The 21,179-nt window shown below is 43.0% G+C and overlaps 1 protein-coding gene across 4 annotated transcripts in view; it reads right to left on the reverse strand.

The window, feature by feature from the left end:
• The window catches only part of LGALS3 (galectin 3), a 61,976-nt gene that overhangs the window by 18,354 nt on the left and 22,443 nt on the right, over nucleotides 1-21,179 (reverse strand). The window contains exon 1 of one of the 4 annotated variants that reach the window (XM_056544941.1): nucleotides 7,739-7,753. The exons of 1 other annotated variant lie outside the window; for it this stretch is intronic. Coding sequence is in view for 1 of the 3 variants with exons in the window: in XM_056544937.1 (XP_056400912.1) it covers nucleotides 3,670-3,681 (12 nt within the window). In the remaining 2 variants the exon portion in view is untranslated. Of the gene's footprint in view, nucleotides 1-3,669; nucleotides 3,792-6,507; nucleotides 6,629-7,738; nucleotides 7,754-21,179 lie in introns of those variants that run through there. 2 more of the 4 variants (XM_056544938.1, XM_056544937.1) reach the window with 2 other exon arrangements.

The following is a 21,179-nucleotide window of genomic DNA, read 5'->3' on the forward strand; positions in this document are numbered from 1 at the left end:
AACAGTTTAGTGCCACATATGGGGTATCTCTGTACTCGGGAGAAATTGCACTACAAATTTTGGGAGGCTTTTTCTCCTTTTACCCCTTATGAAAAGGAAAAGTTGGGGTCTACACCAGCCTGTTAGTGTAAAAAAAAAAAATTTTACACTAACATGCTGGTGTTGCCCTTTACTTTTTATTTTCACAAGAGGTAAAAGGAAAAAAAGACACCCAAAATTTGTAACGCAATTTCTCCTGAGTACGGAAATACCCCATATGTAGGCGTAAAATGCTCTGCGGGCGCACAACAAGGCTCAGGAGTGAGAGCGCACTATGTACATTTGAGGCCAAAATTGGTGATTTGCACAGGGGTGGCTGATTTTACAGCGGTTCTGACATAAATGCCAAAAAAATAAATACCCACATGTGACCCCATTTTGGAAACTACACCCCTCACAGAATGTAATAAGGGGTACAGTGAGCATTTACGCCCCACAGGGGTCTGATAGATTTTTGGGACAGTGGTACATGAAAATGAAAAATTTAATTTATTTGTTTGCACAGCCCACTGTTCCAAAGATCTGTCAAACACCAGTGGGGTGTAAATGCTCACTGTACCCCTTATTACATTCCGTGAGGGGTGTAGTTTCAAAAATGGGGTCACATGTGGGGGGGGTCCACTGTTCTGGCACCACGGGGGGCTTTGTAAATGCACATGGCCCCCGACTTCCATTCCAAACAAATTATCTCTCTAAAAGCTCAATGGCGCTCCTTCTCTTCTGAGCATTGTAGTTCGCTCGCAGTGCACTTGACGTCCAAACATGGGGTATTTCCATACTCAGAAGAAATGGGGTTACAAATTTTGGGGGGCATTTTCTCCTACTACCCTTTGTAAAAAAGTAAAATTTGGGGAAAAACCAGCATTTTAGTGGGAAAATATTTTTTTTCATTTACACATCCGACTTTAACAAAAAGTTGTCAAACACCTGTGGGGTGTTAAGGCTCACCGTACCCCTTGTTACGTTCCTTGAGGGGTGTCGTTTCCATAATAGTGTGCGATGTGTTTTTTTTTGCTGTGCTGGCACCATAGGGGCTTCCTAAATGGGACATGCCCCCCAAAAACCATTCCAGAAAAACTCACTCTCCTAAATCCCATTGTTGCTCCTTCGCTTCTGAGCCCTCTACCGCGCCCGCCGAACACTTGACATACACATATGAGGTATTTTCTTACTCGAGAGAAATTGGGTTACAAATTTTTAGAGGATTTTTTTCCTTTTACCCCTTGTAAAAATTCAAAAACTGGGTCTACAAGAACATGCCAGTGTAAAAAATGAAGATTTTGAATTTTCTCCTTCACTTTGCTGCTATTCCTGTGAAACACCTAAAGGGTTAACACACTTACTGAATGTCATTTTGAATACTTTGAGGGGTGCAGTTTTTATAATGGGGTCATTTATCGGGTATTTCTAACCAGAAGACCCTTCAAATCCACATGAAACCTGAACTGGTCCCTGAAAAATTCCGATTTTGAAAATTTTGCGAAAAATTTGAAAATTGTTGCTGAACTTTGAAGCCCTCTGGTGTCTTCCAAAAGTAAAAACTCATCAATTTTATGATGCAAACATAAAGTAGACATATTGTATATGTGAATCAATATATAATTTATTTGGAATATCCATATTCCTTATAAGCAGAGAGCTTCAAAGTTACAAAAATGCTAAATTTTAAAATTTTTCATGAAATTTTAAAATTTTTCACCAAGAAAGGATGCAAGTATCGCCGAAAATTTACCACTAACATAAAGTAGAATATGTCACGAAAAAACAATCTCGGAATCAAATTTATAAGTAAAAGCATTCCAGAGTTATTAATGCTTAAAGTGACAGTGGTCAGATTTGCAAAAAATGCTCCCATCCTTAGGGTCATAATGGGCTCCGTCCCCAAGGGGTTAAGTGTTCCCTTTATTTTTTTGAGCAGTGTATATGTTTGATGGTTGAGGGACTCATCCAACAAAAATGTGTTTTCAAAGGAAAGTGCACATTTTCAGATAGTTTACATTTGATTTTTATATTGTTTGCACCATGCTTACCCATTCTTTTTAAAAGGGGTGTGGCTTCAACTGTGCCAAAAAGTGATACAGTAATATACACCAAACAATTCTTGGTGTTACTTAAGCCAGCTAATGGATGGTATAGATTTGAAGTAGACAGTGTAAGGCACGCCAGATTTTTTTAACAGCCTGAGCCACTGTTGAAAATCTGATGAAATCTTAGGGTGAATTTACATCATGATTTTGTCATAATGTTTTTGTTTTTATTTAAACATATATCTAGAAAACAGGCAAAACTGTATGCAACAGTGTGCTCAATACAATTTCTACAATACCGTATACACTTTTTATAAAGGACACTTAACCCTTTGTAGAAAAAAAAAAAACAGGACACAAAACCGTGGTACATCGTACACAACCGTATACATCGTTTTGTGTAAGTTTTTATATTGGTGGTCAATGTATATGGCAAAAAAATACAGTTGTATACGGTTTCCAAATACAAAACTGTATACAGCAACCGTATAGCAAAAATGTGATGTAAATGCACCTTAGACAGCCTGTCTAAGACTTAGCCAATTTTTTAATATCATTGTCTTTAAATTAACACTTCTGCTGCTTATACCCTTATTGGATGCTGAAACAGGAGATGTGGCCCTGCATATCATATAAACGGTATATTTGCATAAGATCTATAAGAAGACCTATAGGAGAGGGGGAAGGAGAATGTGATGTGATGTCATAGCTTACAAGGGAAAGAGTACAGCTCATATGGAAGCTTTATTATATTTTTTGACACCAAAGGTTGTTTTGCTGGAAAACCCCTTTAAGGGTAACAATCATCAAATCCTATATTTACTGTATATTCTACAGACACATATAAGGCATTATGTGAAGCACTGTAGCTACAGTCTGGTGACTCATTCTAGTCTACAGAGAATTCAGCCTGAGGGGAGGGTTGAGACCTGTAGTATTTCACCTATGTTACACCCATAAACAGCAACAACATAAGGTGGATCTGTCTTGTTAATATTCTGTATTGTAAATGTTACAGCCCTAATATCTATATCTTACGTTAGAGCGGTTGCCTGGTTTAGAAAACCCAGAGTCCAAAACCCTAGGGGGTAATTCAATGAATGATTTAATACAGGGAGGACCTCATTCAGGACCCTAACCTCCTGGCCAGAAATAAACACCATGGGCAATGCACATTCCCTAAGCATTACTATTTGGTGACCGGTCCTCAGAAATCATTTGCACCATCTATTCATACATGCAGTTTTTCACTAGTCTGGTAAGAAGCAGATTTGCTTCACTATGGGCCTAGGCAGACATTGGGCCTACAGCTCCTATGTAGACCTATGTGTCTCCATGGTTACAGACTACACACAAACCCTGATACTGCAGTTATGTGTTATTCATTTCCATCTATCCCTCTATATTTGGTTGGTTAGAAAGGAGCAGGGGACAAACGGAAGGCAGTAATGTGACTTCAGGATCAGACTACAGTTTGTTTGTAGTCTGTTACCATGGAACACAAACCTGCACAGGAGCTGTTGGCTCAGAAGATAAAAATATATTAACTTTTTTGTAAAAGTGGTTATAAACAGCAAAAAAAATAAATAAAAGTAAAACCCACCATTACATCCATGTGTTTGGCATTGAAACAATATCTAGGCTACTCAATATGTGGCATGTTGTATATGTTATCAGTTGGTAATCTCAACAGCAAATCTGTTGTGCAACCAGATATGACTCCACGATGCTTATCAGAGCCAGGATTAGTCAGGCAAAGCATGTGTAGAGTACATATCTATGCACCAGCCTGGTGGGAATGCCACTGTAGCTGCAGGTGTTCTGTCAGATGTGACATTATCTGCCACGCCTCATCGTAGGCTTAATTTGCCCATTGTTGCTAATTACAATACTAAACATATGTGACATTCAATTTTTTGACCCCCTGATATGAGATGAGGAGGGTCACATTTTTAAAGAGGTACTCCGGTGCTTACACATCTTATCCCCTATTCAAAGGATAGGGGATAAGATGCCTGATCGCGGGAGTCCCGCAGCTGCACATTTGTAATCAGTCCCCGGAGCTAACACGCTGATTACAGGCGACTACAGGACCGGCGGCATGTGTCATCACGCCTCCGCCCCCAGTGTCACATCATGCTCCGTCCCTCAATGCAAGCCTACGGGAGGGGGCGTGATCGCTATTTGGATAGGGGATAAGATGTGTAAGCACTGGAGTACCCCTTTAAAGGGGTACTCCGCCCCTAGACATCTTATCCGTTCGCCGGGGTCCCGCTGCTGGGGACCGCGGGGATCGCCACTGCGGCACCCCGCTATCATTACTGCTCAGAGCGAGATCGCTCTGCACGTAATGACGGGCAATACAGGGTCCGGAGCATCGTTAAGTCACGGCTCCGCCCCTCGTGACGTCACGGCCCGCCCCGTCAATACAAGTCTATGGGAGGGGGCGTGGCGGTCATCACGCCCCCGCCATAGACTTGCATTAAGGGGACGGGCCGTGATGTCATGAGGGGCGGAGCCATGACGTCACGCTGCTCCGGCCCCTGTATCGCCCGTCATTACGCACAGAGCGAACTCGCTCTGTGCAGTAATGATGGCGGGGTCCCCAGCAGCGGGACCGCGGCGATCTAACATCTTATCCCCTATCCTTTGGATAGGGGATAAGATGCCAGGCGCGGAGTACCCCTTTAAGGGTTTTTGCACAAGATTTTATCACAACTCACACTGAGTCACTTTGGTAGTCCCATTCTGCTGTTACTTGTATATTTCCAGAACATCTATTAATATCTATGGAGAAGTGGCCTCACATGGCTTGTTAATGTTCCACAGAAACATGAATCATGGTACTGAGATTGGTGGGGATCTCAGCTGCTCATTGATCTGACCCTGTACCTAACCTAACCCTAAATAATTCCACTGCTGACTGCTAGGCTCCATGGTCATAGTAAAGTTGCCTCGACTCCGGTGGAAATTTTTTTTTTTTTTTTAAATCAACTGGTGCAAGTAAGTTAAACAGATTTGTAAATTACTTCTATTAAAAAAATCTTAATCCTTCCAGTACTTATTAGCTGCTGAATACTACAGAGGAAATTATTTTCTTTCTGGAACACAGAGCTGTCTGCTGACATCACGAGCACAGTGCTCTCTGCTGACATCTCATATGCTGCTCTGGACAGTTCCTAAAATGGACAGAGATGTCAGCAGAGAGCACTGTGCTCGTGATGTCAGCAGAGAGCTCTGTATTCCAAAAAGAAAATAATTTCCTCTGTAGTATTCAGAAGCTAATAAGTACTGAAAGGATTAAGATGTTTTAATAGAAGTAATTTACAAATCTGTTTAACTTTCTGGCACCAGTTGATTTTTTTTTTTTTTTTTTTTAAGTTTTCCACCGGAGTACCCCTTTAATGTGCTTCTATTCAGACTATGGAGCTAGCATCCCCTAGAACAGTGGTGTCCAAATTGTGGCCCTCCAGATGTTGCAAAACTACAACTCCCAGCATGCTGGGAGTTGTAGTTTGGCAACATCTGAAGGGCCACAATTTGAAGACCACTGTCCTAACAGTTATGTTAAAAACATGTGTATGTACATAAAGCATGGAACAACAACAACAAAAAAAAACTACCTATACCTTTGTATGAAATCTTACAAAAGTACAGTAATTAGAATGGATGCTCTATTATGGGGCCATAGGAAGCTGTAAAAAAAAAAACTGCTCAAAAGAGCAATAACAAGGTGAGGAATCACAGGTAATAATTTTGCCTTTCTTAGTGCAAGACAGAACAAGCAGTAGCATGTACATGTTAACCCTACAAGACTTGCATGCGTCCTCATACATTTAAAGGAACACTCTTTGAAAAAATTCAGGCACTGTGTAATGCGTATTGCAGAACCTAAGGGGCAGTACATGAGATAGAGATTCTCTTTGGTATTATTTTCACTCTATATCTTGCAACATCCGTCAGGCTAAACATTACAGTACAAGTCTTAGAGTAAGAGGGTAATTCTTACAAATCCTTACTTGTTCCCAACCATCTTTTGTAGATAAAGGGGAGCTGTGACCCCCATGACAGTTCCTTGTAATGCAGGGGTCAAGTCCTGGGGAAAAAAGTGTGGGAACTCACCCAAGATGTCCACTCAAGGGCTGGTCCTGCAGGACTCCTGCTAATAGGAATAGTATTCCTGCTTTGAAAAAAGTGCAGGAACTCCGTTTTCATGCGTTCCTGCAGGACTTGAGCCCTACTGTAATGTTTACATAGGGAAAGCACTGCACAGATTCGCTCTGTCCACGGAGAAGGGGTCACAGGCCAATAGCCAACTATTACTCGAGCAATTATTACTCCGCAAAAACCTGTATATTGTGCCAGTTCAGCAAAGAAATTGACAACTTTGGAGAAATTGACAAATTGAAAAGAACAAGCCAAGTTTTAGGGCAGTACTCACTGATGCAGGAAGCAGGAGCCACAAGCAGAAGGTCTGGAAAAAAATCAGCACAAGCTACGCAGCAGAACTGACATAAAGAGTGCTTTCAGAGTGGAGAGGCGAGGTACTGCACGCCCAGTAATGCCACACCTATCCAGCCTCTTCTACCCAAAACTTCAACAGCAACACACCCATAATGTTAATACAAAGCACCGTTCAGGCTTAAAGCTGAAATTTCCACATTCTTTTGGAGGAGGATACATATTTGAGGAAACATCAAGTATGCAAGGAGGGAGAGCATTATATTAACCCAGACACAGTAAAAGGGCACAAAACATAAAGTCTATTATATCTAAATTCACTGCACAGTTTAATCTAAACTATTGGTCTCTGTAGAATAAAATTAAAGAAAATGGGACATAACTGATACAAGGCCAGGTTAGGCACCTATTCCCACAATGATGCAGATCAGCCACAATGCTATATAGGGGAGGTCGCACAGATGCAAAATACTCATGAACAACTACTCACATGCCTACTATTCATGAGGGGGGTAGCTGTTAGTATTATAGTTGCACACAGATAAGGTATACGCAGGGAGACAGTTACATTATAGCGTGTAGTGCACCATGATGGCTTACAACCTATTAGTGACGCCTATACTACTTGATCAGGTGGGCTGCTTAGCCTCACAAGACCAGACCACATCATAAAGAATATATTTATACTCATATGATAAGCATGAGGTATTAGTTGATATTTTGGCAAAATACACAACCTCGTAACCCACAACAAGGGTCCTCAGTCTCTTGCGAGTCCCTACACTAACATTATGGGGGAAGAAAATTACAGAAAAATGGGACATAAACCACAGAAAAAAGGCCACACTTACTGGTTACTAGTAAAAGGGTATACTAGGCACCTATTTCCACTATGATGCAGATAAGCCACAATTCTATAGCATTGTGGCTTATCTGCATCATAGTGGAAATAGGTGCCTAACCTGACCTTGTACCAGTAACCAGTAAGTATGGCCTTTTTTCTGTGATCTATTGGTCTCTGTAAAAGTACTTGTACATAATATCCTAAAGTTGATCAACACATTATTTTAATTCAAAACAATCATCCATTGGGTGAAATATAACAATAAATGATAATTTTAGCTGACCGATAGTTCCGATAGTCAGCCGAATGATCATTCAGTTTCTTCTTTGCTGGGTATTGTAACGAAGCTGGATGTGGATCCTCTTACCTGTGTGGCTGATGACTGGTCTTCACCAGAGCCCGCTGCAAGGCAGGATGGGTTGCTGCGGCAGGCGACACCCAGGTCGCTACCCCCGACACGGCTCGACCACACAGGTAGCTTGGCAAGGAGAGGTACAGGAGGATAAGGCAGTTGTGTAGTCAAGGTAGCAAAAGGTCAAGGCAGGTGGCAAAGATGCGGAGTCAAATAACGTAGCGGAAGGTCTGGATACACGGGCAAGGCAAACAGGCTATAGGGAACGCTTAATCTCAGGCTAGGGGCACTGAAGATCCAGCAGGGAAGTGTGGGAGGTGCAGGGACTTTATAAGATAGTGTCAGGTGCAAACAGTAATTATGGGCGTACTGGCCCTTTAAATTTCAGAGCTCCGGCGCGCACGCCGGAGATGAGACACAGCAGAGAAGGCAGCAGCAGTGCAGGGTAAATGACGGGCTGGGATTCGCATGCAGGCGCGTCCCGCAATGTGAATCCCAGCCCCGCCGATAGCCGGGGACAAGTGAACACTGTGCTTGCGGCCGGAGCGCGGGACGTAACAGGTATTATTGATCATGCATGGCCAGTTTGAGTAACTGTAAAGGTCAATATGGACTATAATTGTATTTCTGTGCCAGTGTAAGGAAATAATAATCTGGGCTGATGGGCTGCAGATGAAAAGCATCAATTGATAATAGTGATAATTTAAATGGCCACAAAAAAGATTCAATCCTGACCCTTCAAAGGGGTACAAGATGTCTGATCCCCAGCGGCGGGACCCCCGCGATCTCTCTGCTGCACCTGGAATTCATCTAGAGCGTCAGGTGCAGCGCCGGAGGCTCGTGACATCGAGGTCAAGCCCCAATCAAGAGCACCCGACGCTCTAAACGAACACGTGACGTCACAAGCAATCAGACATCTTATCCCCTATCCTTTGGATAGAGGATAAGATGTCCAGGGGCGGAGTACCCCTTTAACACTATTATTGGAAACAAGCATTCCTAAGAACACTTATCTTTCTGATAATCAGTCCACGTTAAAGGGCCTTAGTCAACCTAGTTCTACTGTGTATGGCCATTGTAGGCAGTCAGGCCGACTGATGATAGTGTTCTTCAATGTGGTGAAAGAATAAATATCTGCCCCCTTGACCCCTACTTCTTATATATCCCCAGTCCTTCACCATTTGCAGACATCAGTGGATATTAGCAGCTGCTATTACACACCGCACCTTCATAGGGTGCCTATCTCAGGAACAGGGGACTATATTAGGCATAGGACATACAGATTGTGTGGATTCTGAACACTGAATGCAAATGATAGGAAGTTTATTTGCATCATGGATTCTTGGGCAATGTTTGTTTAACTAATGGAGACCAAAGCAAAAATAAAACAAATGAGCAACACATTTGCCATCCCTTCATGACGTTCCAGAAGTCTCCCGCATATACTGGGGGCCCTTGCAGAACCTCAGAAAGAGCAGGAACAGATAGGAGTCTCGCTCAGGAAGAAACATGTAAGGAGTTTCATGCCATCTCCTTGTGTACTGCCAAGATGGGAAGGCTGAAGTGTAGGTGGAGTAGTCGGTTATCTGTCTAGGGGTCCAACTTGGGTTTAAAAAAAGCAATGTAATGCCTTTAAAATTTTGTAACCAATAACGCTAAGGATTGTTACAGGACACAGCTAAATTAATCATTGCCCTTGTTTAAGGTAGCTGTTTACTCATGTTTGTATTGCTTATCTTTTTGGCATATGAAAAAGCTTCACTGTTTGAACCATAAATGAATAATTGGAATTTCGACATCTATTCAGCTCATGGTCTCTTGTAGTTCGTGACTCTGTCTTTTTTTGGTTCTCCTTGGTAAAGGTTATAAGGTTAATTTAGGACAGAGCACTTGGTGGTCAATGGAACAGTAAAGAGGTTATCCAGCCTTCTAAAGTCCTTAATATTCAAATATTTAAATTTGTACAGTGGGGGTCCAACTCCTAAAACTCCTGATGATCAACTTATTGAAATGGTCGCGGCACTCATTTAGGCGCTGCAGCCTCTTTATTGTTCTTGCATACTACTAGTAGTGGAGGTTCAAGGTACTGCAACATTGTTACAATTAAGTGAATTGGGAATCAATTAAAGTGATAAGATTACAGAAAGGAAGCATCTGGCCAAAGTCCTGATAGATTTAAATACCTTGTATACAGATGTCAACAGAAGAGCTTTAAGAATGCATATCAATACATATGATCAAAAAACATGAAATGCAATAATGGAGTACAAGGTCTAACCTCCAAATTAGTGAAGAAGATCCCAAAGGAACAGGTCTCTTGCTTGGTGCACACTGACCCGCCGATGGCGAGTTCGCTTATGCCAAGCAAGAATCCCATTGTTCCAAGGTTCCTTCGGGATCTTTTGCACTTTGTTCCACTAATACTAGTTCGGGTAGGAGACAGTAACCAAGGATATCTTCTACCACTAATTACTCAATGCAACTATATGTGTTGTGTCCTAACACCTGAAGGTGAGCGGTTTTCCTCCCCTTATTGAAATACACTGCTCAAAAAAATAAAGGGAACACTTAATCAACACAGTGGGGGAGATTTATCAAAACCTGTCCAGAGGAAAAGTTGTCCAGTTGCCCATAGCAACCAATAAGTGTGCTTCTTTAATTTTTAACAAAGCCTCTGCAAAATGAAAGAAGCGATCTAACTGGTTGCTATGGGCAACTGGGCAACTTTCCCTTTGGACAGGTTTTGATAAATCTCCCCCAATATTAACTCCAAGTCAATGACACTTCTGTGAAATCACACTGTCCACTCAGGAAGCAACACTGATTGACAATCAATTTCACATGCTGGAATCCAAAGAGAGAAATTCACATCTGCACTCACCTGTGTAAAACTTCACTTTTATTTCATCATCTTCATAAAATACAAGCCGGCCTGGTGGGATCGGGAAACAAGAAACGCAACAGCCGAGACTGTGCGGGTGAGCGGAAAACAGCTGGTTTCGTGGGTACACCGCTTCCTCTGGCCTCACCTGTCCTCACATCCAGGTGGGATTTACCTGGTGGGAGCTGTGACATCATGAAGGGGGAGGAGCGCTAGGCGCTCAGGTGGAAGGAAAAAATGCAACCAAAGTTAATGGAAATACAAGTTAAAAAAACGGATTTAAAAATATGGCAATGTGTGGGCAATAGGGAGCGGGGGACCGGGGAAATAAACATAGATCAGCGTGTGCTGGAAAATACGTTACAGAAGAAACAGTAAATTAATTTCAGTCATTAAGTCCAAGGATGCTGAGCGTGTCGGTGCGCATAATCCATACAGCTTCGCACTGTTTTAGAATTGCTTCTTTCATGTTATTTCAGGCCGCAAAAGGTAAGGCAATCTGGGTTGGTGCTGTGGTGGGATCGCATATGCTCGATGAGTCTGGCCAAACCGATGCCAGTTTTCAGGGATCTCTTGTGTTCTCTGAAACGGGAGAACAGGCAGCACTTTGTGGAGCCGATATAGTAAAAATTACACGGGCAGATGAGGGCATAGATGACCCATTCAGAGCGGCAACTGATGAATTCTTTGATATGAATGTCGGTGCCGCCAAGCCTTAGGAAGGCACCTTTAAACATCTGGGGACAATGAATGCAGGAACCACATTTAAAGTTTCCTTTGAGTTCATTTTTGGCTAGCCAATTTTCAGTAGGAGCTTTGGAAGAGAATGTTGATGAGACCAGCAAATTTTTGAGGCTGGTACTACGTCTAAAGGTAATAAGCGGTTTATTGTCATGTAAGACAGGATCGCGTTCGAGGATGTGCCAGTTTTTGTACAAGGTCTTTTTGAAAACATTCAGACAGAGGGTTGTACTGAAAGGAGAAGACAAATCTTTTCTCTTTGGGTATGTCTTTCTTTTTATGTTTGTTCTTTTTGTAAGTTTTATGGACAAGTTAAAGGGGTACTCCGGTGCTTAGACATCTTATCCCCTATCCAAAGGATAGCTGTCACGCCCCCTCTCATAGGCTTGCATTGAGGGGCGGAGCGTGACGTCACACGGGGGCGCAGGCGTGACATAACACGCCGCCTGCCCTGTGATCGCCCGTAATCCGACCCGGAACTGATTACAAACGGGGTGCCGCGTGCAAGATCATGGGGGTCCCCAGCGTCGGGACTCCCACGGTCAGGCATCTTATCCCCTATCCCTTGGATAGGGGATAAGATGTCTAAGCACCGGAGTACCCCTTTAAGTATGGGGGATCCAAGACACTTTCTCAAGGGATGACGCAAGTAAGTCTCTGGGATAGCCTCTCTGGGTGAATCTAGTGATGAGCTCTTCGGCTTGGGTAGTACATTTTTCTTCTGTGCTGTTGATTTTTTTTCAAATGAAGGAGTTGACTGTACGGCAGAGAATTTTTAGTGTGCGCAGGATGGTAACTGTTGAAATGTAGGTATGAATTGGTAGAGGTCTGCTTTCTGTAACCTGTTGTAGAGATGGACTTATTGCTCCCAAGGATCTCCCCGTCCAGAAAGTCAATGGTATCTGCAGCGAATTTACAGGTAAAGAACATATTCATATGGTTGTTATTATTAAGATAGCTGAAAAATTCAGAAAAATCTTTTTCCTAGCCTTCTCAAATAATGAAAACATCGTCCACGTAACGCGTGTAAAGTTTTACATTTTTGGTGAAGCGGTTGTTGGGGTTGAAGATTAGTTTCACCAAAATTTTTTTACTTTACACGTGTTACGTGGACGATGTTTTCATTATTTGGGAAGGGGAAGAAAATGATTTTTCTGAATTTGTCAGCTATCTTAATAATAACAACCATATTAATATGTTCTTTGCCTGTAAATTTGCCGCAGATACAATTGACTTTCTGGACGTGGAGATCCATGTGAGCAAAAATTCCATCTCTACAACAGGTTACAGAAAGCAGACCGCTACCAATTCATACCTACATTTCAACAGTTACCATCCTGCGCACACTAAAAATTCTCTGCCGTACAGTCAACTCCTTCATTTGAAAAAAAATCAACAGCCCGGCTGGCTTGTATTTTATGAAGATGATGAAATAAAAGTGAAGTTTTACACAGGTGAGTGCAGATGTGAATTTCTTTCTTCGGATTCGATTTAGAAGTCTCTTTTTCACATGCATCTCGCACCCTTGTCCTCTGGACGCTGCTCCTAGTGCACGGGACACAGTGAATTGAATTTCTTTTTGCATGACATGACTCCAAGTAGTGCTGTCTTATTCTTTCTCTACTATCTCAATATAATTTCACATGCTGTTGTGCAAATGGAACAGACAACAGGTGGAACTTATAGGCAATTAGCAAGACACCACCCAATAAAGGAGTGGTTCTGCAGGTGGTGACCACAGACCACTTCTCAATTCCTATGCTTCCTGGCTGATGTTTTGGTCACCTTTGAATGCCGGCAGTTCTTTCACTCTAGTGAGACAGAGTCTACAACCCACACAAGTAGCTCAGGTAGTGCAGCTCATCCAGGATGGCACAACAATGCGAGCTGTGGCAAGAAGGTTTGCTGTGTCTGTCAGCGTAGTGTCCAGAGCATGGAGGAGCGTAGTGTCCAGAGCATGTCCAGGAGACGTGGAGGAGGCCATAGGAGGGCAACAACCCAACAGCAGGACCGCTTCCTGGATCAGAAATGGTGTGGGGTGGCATTTCTTTGGGGGGCCGCACAGCCCTTCATGTGCTTGCCAGAGGTAGCCTGACTGCCATTAGGTACCAAGATTAGATCGTCTGACCCCTTGTGAGACCATATGCTGGTGCAGTTGGCCCTGGGTTTTTCCTAATGCAAGACAATGCTAGACCTCATGTGGCTGGAGTGTGCCAGAAGTTCCTGCAAGAGGAAGGCATTGATGCTATGGACTGGCCAGCCCATTTCCCAGACCTGAATCCGATTGAGCACATCTGGGACATCATGTCTCGCACCATCCACCAACGCCACGTTGCACCACAGACTGTCCAGGAGTTGGCGGATGCTTTAGTCCAGGTCTGGGAGGACATCCCTCAGGAGACCACCTCATCAGGAGCATGACCAGGTGTTGTAGGGAGGTCATACGGGCACGTGGAGGCCACACACACTACTGAGCCTCATTTTGACTGGTTTTAAGGACATTACATCAAAGTTGGATCAGCCTGTAGTGTGGTTTTCCATTTTGAATTTGAGTGTGACTCCATATCCAGACCTCCATGGGTTGATGCATTTGATTTCCATTGATAATTTTTGTGTGATTTTGTTGTAAGCACATTCAACTATGTAAAGACGAAAGTATTTCATATGATTAGTTCATTCATTCAGATCTAGGATGTGTTATCTTTGTGTTCTCTTTATTTTTTTGAGCAGCGTATATTGTTTACAGATGTAATACGCTCAGGAGCGCCCCATATGTTCTTTTTGTATGCATCACATTTAACCTCCGATTTGAGCTTTTCAGTAACCAAGCGTTGAGCAAAAATATCCGACATGTCTCCTGATTTTGTAGATTGTACAGAAAAACCTCTAAGAATATAATTAATCCTCTTAAAACCTTGTTCTTGCATGAATGAAATTTAATTTTATGAACTTCTTCAAAACGTGAAAAGACAACCAAGATTTCCTAGATGAAGTGATATAGATATCAAAATAATCTAGAAGAATGCAAACTTTATGACAACAAGAAGTGATTTCAGTGTATTGTAAATGGCAAGAAGAGTAGAAATGCAACTTTAACAGAATTTATTGGCAGAGTCAGGGTTAAGTAAGCTTCTGCACAGCAGGCTTGCTTGCTGGGATAAGCTCACAGGAGCTCCTTTGTGGCCTGAACCAGGCTAAACACTGATTAGACTAGACAGGTTCCAGCCCACTAAGAAGAACATTCTCTTTCACCCAATCACTGGCCGAGGGGGGGGGGACACCACTGTAGTCAGCGATTGGCTGGGCAGATAGGTCCTACTTCAACACCCTTTCAATGTAATTTGTGCTAGAAGTTCTGTGGTTTAGAGCTGTGAGAGTGCCAAGGAAATCTCTGCTGACAACAGAAGGCCTTGTTTCCTCATTCACACAAGAAGCGTCACATGACCTCTCACCACTGGCATAAGTCACCATGCCAGCCACACCGGAGGAGGCGCCGTATCTCATCCTATTTTTTTCTCCTAATTCCCATACGTCTAACCGGACCTGCCAGTCACGGTTAAGGATGCAGAGGCAGCCACCTACCTAACACCGCCGAACGATGGGATCTCCGACTCGGGACATCAACGGCTCTGTGCGATTCTAAAGGCAGACAAAGGTGTTGTGCCTGCAGCACAACCCGCTACGGTAAGGTGCATTAACCCGCACGTGCCCGCTATACACCGACGGTATCACACTAGGAGCGCACCTCTTTTCCTTTTCTTTTCAGCTACTTCAACACCCGACCCGGAAACAGGGAGAAACAGTGTGGAGTTAGGAAACAGAAGTGCATTGAAAGTGAGCTGTGGGGACAGTCCCAGCAACAGGGATGGCCCTACAACAGGTCCCAGGTGGCACTTTAACAGGAACGGCACTTTGCTACCCAACATATTTTATTCTTAGGGGCTGAAGCAAATTATATATTTATAGTTGCACTGATGCTACCTAAGATTTTTTGTGACTGCTAATGCAACTTCTATATTTTTTTAGTTTAATACTGTGGTACCTGGGCAGACACTCTGACAATGCTTGAGACTTGCGCCGCCACTGCCTGCTACAGCTAATTTCTAAAAGCAGGATGTGGAGCGTCTCCTTTGTCTTCTTACTACAGTGTGAGCAATTAAGTCAGACATGGGGATGTTGCATGTAAATTTTCGGCTGGGTCCTGTCCAGCAACTTATAAATTTTTATTTTGCCAGAATGCCCCTTTAAGAAGTGTAAAACAAAGTACATGTTAAAGGGAAACAGAAAAATGGCTCGAGTGCACTACACCCAATACACAGGGTGAGCCAGATTTTAATAATGTAAAACTTACGCAGATCGCCATCATTCCAGAGGTATTTCAGCCTCCGTTTCTAATATGTAAATGTCGTCCTTTGCAAAAAGGAGATGGGACCCAGAATATTCAACATCCCTGCCTATGTCCCCTCTGCTCAGATATGTTCACGGAGCTCTTAACCCATGTGAGCACGAGTTGGGCGGGCAGATCAGAGCAGAGGGGACAGAGGCATGGATGCTGAGTATGCCAGGTCCCACCTCCATTGTACACGGGACTTTGATTAAGGAATCCTCACTTTGCCAGGTCCCACCTCCATTGCACACAGGACTTTGATGAAGGAATCCTCACTAAAAAAGAGAAAGATTTCATCACTATCAACAACCCCAAAACAGCCATTTTTTATCACCTCCCGAAAATACATAAATGTACCACCAACCCACCAGGACGTCCCATAATAGCAGGAATCAATTCTATTTGTAGTAATCTCTCACAGTACATCGATGTTATCCTCCAAAAATTCGTTGTTACTTTGAACTCCCACCTGAAGGACACACCCAGTCTCATCAAAATATTACAGGAGTTCACATGGGAACCCGGGTTCATCTGGGCCACACTTGATGTCTCCTCTTTATATTCCAACATACCCCATGATAAGGGCATCACTGTCATCAAAAAAGTCCTAGAAGAGGATACTACTATGCCATCAGCCCAAAAAGACTTCCTTTGCAATAGTATACAATACATTCTACACCACAATTATTTTTCATTTAACAACCAAATATATTTTCAGACCCAAGGCACCGCAATGGGCATTCAATTTGCGCCGGCTTTTGCTAATTTATACATGAGCGCATATGAAAATGATTTCATATATACAGATCACCCCTGGAAGGACAAAATAAAACTATACAAACGTTATATCGATGATCTGCTGTTTATTTGTGAAGGATCTGAAGAAGAATTCATCCAATTCACAGCCCACTTGAACACCAATGAATATAACATCACACTATCTGGTAAGAGCTGCACCATTTCCATGGAATATCTAGACTTAGAATTATCCAGCGAAAACAACAAAGTGATTACTAAAACCTTTTTTTTTTTTTTTAAAGTCGACTGCAACAGTCTCTTGTCACTCAAAAGCAGTCACTATAAAAATGGAAACTGAATATCCCTTATGGCCAGTTTTATCGGCTCAGAAGAAATTGTTCTAGAATCACGGATTACAAGGTCCAGAGTAAAATTGTAAGAACTAGACTCCTGGAAAAAGGGTACCCACCCAGAGTCATCAAAACAGCGTACCAACGGGCACTAACAGGCACAAGAATCATCATCAAAGAAAAACCCAACACAGTCAGTAACCAGACTGCAAATGCAAAACAGGATATTTTCAAACACAACTTTATTACCACCTACTGTGCTTCTCACAACAAAATCCGAGATATTTTGCAGAAGCACTGGGACATCCTTTTACAAGACCCTTTCCTTAGAAATGATATCCCACATCAGCCAAAAATTACTTACAGAAGAGCCACAGACTCTGAAAAAACGTATTGGCTCCCAGCCGTTTGAAAGAGAAGAACACACTTCAACAAAGAATGCAGAATTTGACTCCAGGGAACTAAAAATGCTATAAAACCAGCTGTAAATGCTGCATCAATATCACGAACGGCACATGTAATTTTACATGCAGTTCCACCGGAGAACCTTTCATAAATAAATCCAGGATGGACTGTTCCTCTGACCATGCTATCTATCTCCTGGAATGCAGTTGCAAGCTGCAATACGTCGGCCGCACCATTCAACAATTGCGCCTAAGGATGAACAAACACAGATCTAATGTGTCCAACGGGTTTGCCAAGCACAGCGTCTCCAGACACGCGGCAGAATATCATAATAAGGACTTTGAGGCCTTTTCCTTGAAGATCATCGAACAGATTCCGGCCAACACACCAAACAGATTTGAGAAACTGCAGCGCAGGGAACACTTTTGGATTTTTAAAATGAACTCTTTCATACCCAATGGTTTGAATGAAGTTATGGATATCGTTTCCTAAACCGAGTATTCACTTCACCATAAAACCATATGATCCTTTTAATCTCTAGATGCCCTGTCTCCTTTTATCTGGGTATCATTTTATCCAGCCCGTTCCCCCCCCCCCTCCTTCTTCAACCCCATCCTCAGTAGATGGGCTTATACACACAAGTGTACCTATGGCATCGCTATTAGTACACATACGTTAATGAATCATACATAAACCCATTGTTTTTTTTATATAAAATCTCCTCTATTAGCAATGATTTTCTATTATATTTTACATTATTTATTCCATGTTGTATATGTGGTTTTTGTTTAACTGTATTATATTGTCTTAACCCCTATGAACTTTCATTAATACTAACTAACTCTTATAATTTATAATTAATTTTTATTATCAGTGATTGATCTCTATATTTATCTCTATACCATGTATTTCCCTATACTTACCTTGTCCATATCTAGCAGTATATACACTGTGGTTACATCCTATATTTTATATGTTATTTACGCTCAGTGGTGTCCATTCACCTATATATAGTTATAGTGGCTACATCCTACATTCTATACATTATTTGCACTCAGTAGTACCTACTCACCTATACATGGTTATAGTGGCTACACCCTATATTCTATACATGGTTTGCACTTAATATATATGGTTATAGTGGCTACACCCTACATTCTATATATGGTTTGCTCCTAATGAAGCATATTCACCTATATATAGTTACCATTATTCATCCAGGATCAGTGCTCACTCCTCTCTAAATACTACATATCCATCTATGATAATTATCGCGGCACAGACGCCGCCCAGAAGTCTCAACCTTCTGCATCTACCACAGCGCTCGTCATAACTATTAACTTTCGGACTTCACGCATGCGCAGGGTGCCAGCGGCTCCGATGTCAGGACGGAGTTCCCATTCACTGCGCCGCGTCCCCCGGAGCCTGCGCATGCGTAGTATACACGGAGCTCCGTGAAACATTCACCACCATACACCACCAACCTTTCTTTGGCTTAAAAGCAACATCTATCTAATTGGATATACTTTACATGTTTACAATAATGCTGCAGTACAATGGGAAGGTATTATTGTATTTTAATTTTAACTGTGAACAGATCTTTTGTCATACTGTATCATTGTTTGTTCATTTACTCCAAGTCCAACAACGCCCCCAGGGGGCGGAGCTAAGGTAACTTGCCGCCCTTTTTCACATTTAAACTCCCCTGTGACCTCCATGTGTATACTGCCTGTACATCTGATGAAGAGGGTCTAAACCCTCGCAACGCATTATGTTTGGCTAATAAATTTACACTTCACCCAAGAATAAGTCTCCTGAATGGTGGATCGCGCTCCAATTGCACACAGGACGACATTTACATATTGGCAATGGAGGCTAATACACCCAGTATCTCTGGAATGGCAGCGCCGATCTGGGCAAGTTATACATCATTTTAATCCAGTTTACCCACACTATAACCAGAGGTCAAGTCCTGGGATAAAAAGTGTGGGAACTCACCCTAGGTTTCCACTTAAAGGGCTACTAGACATCTTATACCCTATCCAAAGGACAGGGGATAAGATGACTGATCCTGGGGGTCCCGCCGCTGGGGAACCCCACATTCTCCCTGCTGCTCATGTCGTTCGTTTAGAGTGTTGGGTGCAGCGCCAGAGGCTCATGACGTTATGGTCATGGCCCCTCAATGCAAGTCTATGGGAGAGGGCGTGACGGCAGTCACACTCTCTCCCATAGACTTGCATTGAGGGGGCATTACTGTGATGTCACAAGCCTATGCCCTGCATCACCAGTCATCCGGCACGGAGCAAAGTTAGTTGTTAGTTTCCTTTTAAGCATGTTTAAATTCACAGTACTCAGACAGAATAAAAGTAACAGAGGTGAATCTACTGCCTGAATACAACCTATATTCTTCAGCAGCAGGTAGACTGGGTACCAGGAGACTGCAGTTCCATTGTGATTTTCCAAAATTGTGGCAAAAAAAAAAAATGGATTTTTTAGAAAACGTGCAGCAACACTGCCACAAAAAAAATTGCAAAGCATGAACACAGCCTAAAGCACCTATGGTATACACCTTGTCTGGGTCTCTAGTGGACTTGAAAATGTGATCCTTTGATCGCTTCCATAATACCTGGTATTTGACTCACAGACAGACCTTTATACCCTGCCACCCTGACGGTGAATCAACTTTCTGCGTTGGCTCATCATGAATTATCATTGAATCTATCACTTTAATCTTTTTAAACTATTATGGACATTAACACGTTTACACTTCAATGGACTTGAAGATTAAAAACCATGTCTTAGATAATAAATAAATAATAATAATAGTGGAAGGAGGTTGCTATGACGTATTATTCCACAGTAGTTAGTGCCCGCGATATGCTTATCCAGTCTAGATTTATATTACGCTTATATTATACTCCGGTTAAACTCTTTCACATTGGTGTTTCTCCCTCAGATGTTTGCTTTTGTTGTCAGGCTGTATGGAGATGCCCCTGCATGGTTCCATTTTGGAGGGCTATAATGCAGTTCTTGGCGGATCATTTAGCGTTTCCCTTTGTCCTTTCCCCTGTAGTTTGTTTATTTGGTTTTATTAATGACCTAGAGTCTAGCTCCCATAGGTGCCTCCTTATAAGTTTTTTGCTATTTTGTGCTTGCAAGGTAATGATATGGCGTGGAAGGATACTTCTCCTCCTATCTCCTGTTGGTTTAATTAAGTTACTGTATATACTCGAGTATAAGCCGACCCGAATATAAGCCGAGGCCCCTAATTTCACCCCAAAATCCCAGGAAAAGTTATTGACTCGAGTATAAGCCTAGGGTGGGAAATACATCATCCCCCCCCTGTCATCATCCAGACCCTCATCATCATCACCCTGTCATCATCCCCTTGTCATCATCCCCACCCCCCTTCATCATCCCCTTGTCATCACCCCCACCCCCTTCATCATCCCCTTGTCATCATCCCCACCTCCCTTCATCATCCTCTTGTCATCATCCTCTTGTGAACTATCCGCCCTCAGTGGTCTTCAACCTGCCATCGGCTGTCCGGGCTTGCTGGGAGTTGTAGTTTTGAAACCTCTGGAGGTCCGCAGGTTGAAGACCACTGCGGCCTTCGACATCATCCAGCCCCCTCTCACCCCCTTTAGTTCTGTACAGTACTCGCCTCCGCTCGGCGCTGGTCCGGTGCTGCAGGACTGTCCGGTGGGGAGGTCGTCCGGTGGGATAGTGGTTCCGGGCTGCTATCTTCACCGGGGGCGCCTCTTCTCCGGGCCCGGAATAGAGGCGTTGCCTTGACGATGACACAGAAGGACGTTGGTAATGAACGTACATCTGCATCGCCGTCAAGGCAACGTGACTATTCTGGGGCCGGGCCCGAAGCGCAGAGAAGAGGCCTCCCCGGTGAAGATAGCAGCCCGGAACCACTATCCCACCGGACGACCTCCCCACCGGACA

Source organism: Hyla sarda, chromosome 11 (genome assembly GCF_029499605.1).
Source record: "Hyla sarda isolate aHylSar1 chromosome 11, aHylSar1.hap1, whole genome shotgun sequence".
NCBI lineage: Eukaryota > Metazoa > Chordata > Amphibia > Anura > Hylidae > Hyla > Hyla sarda.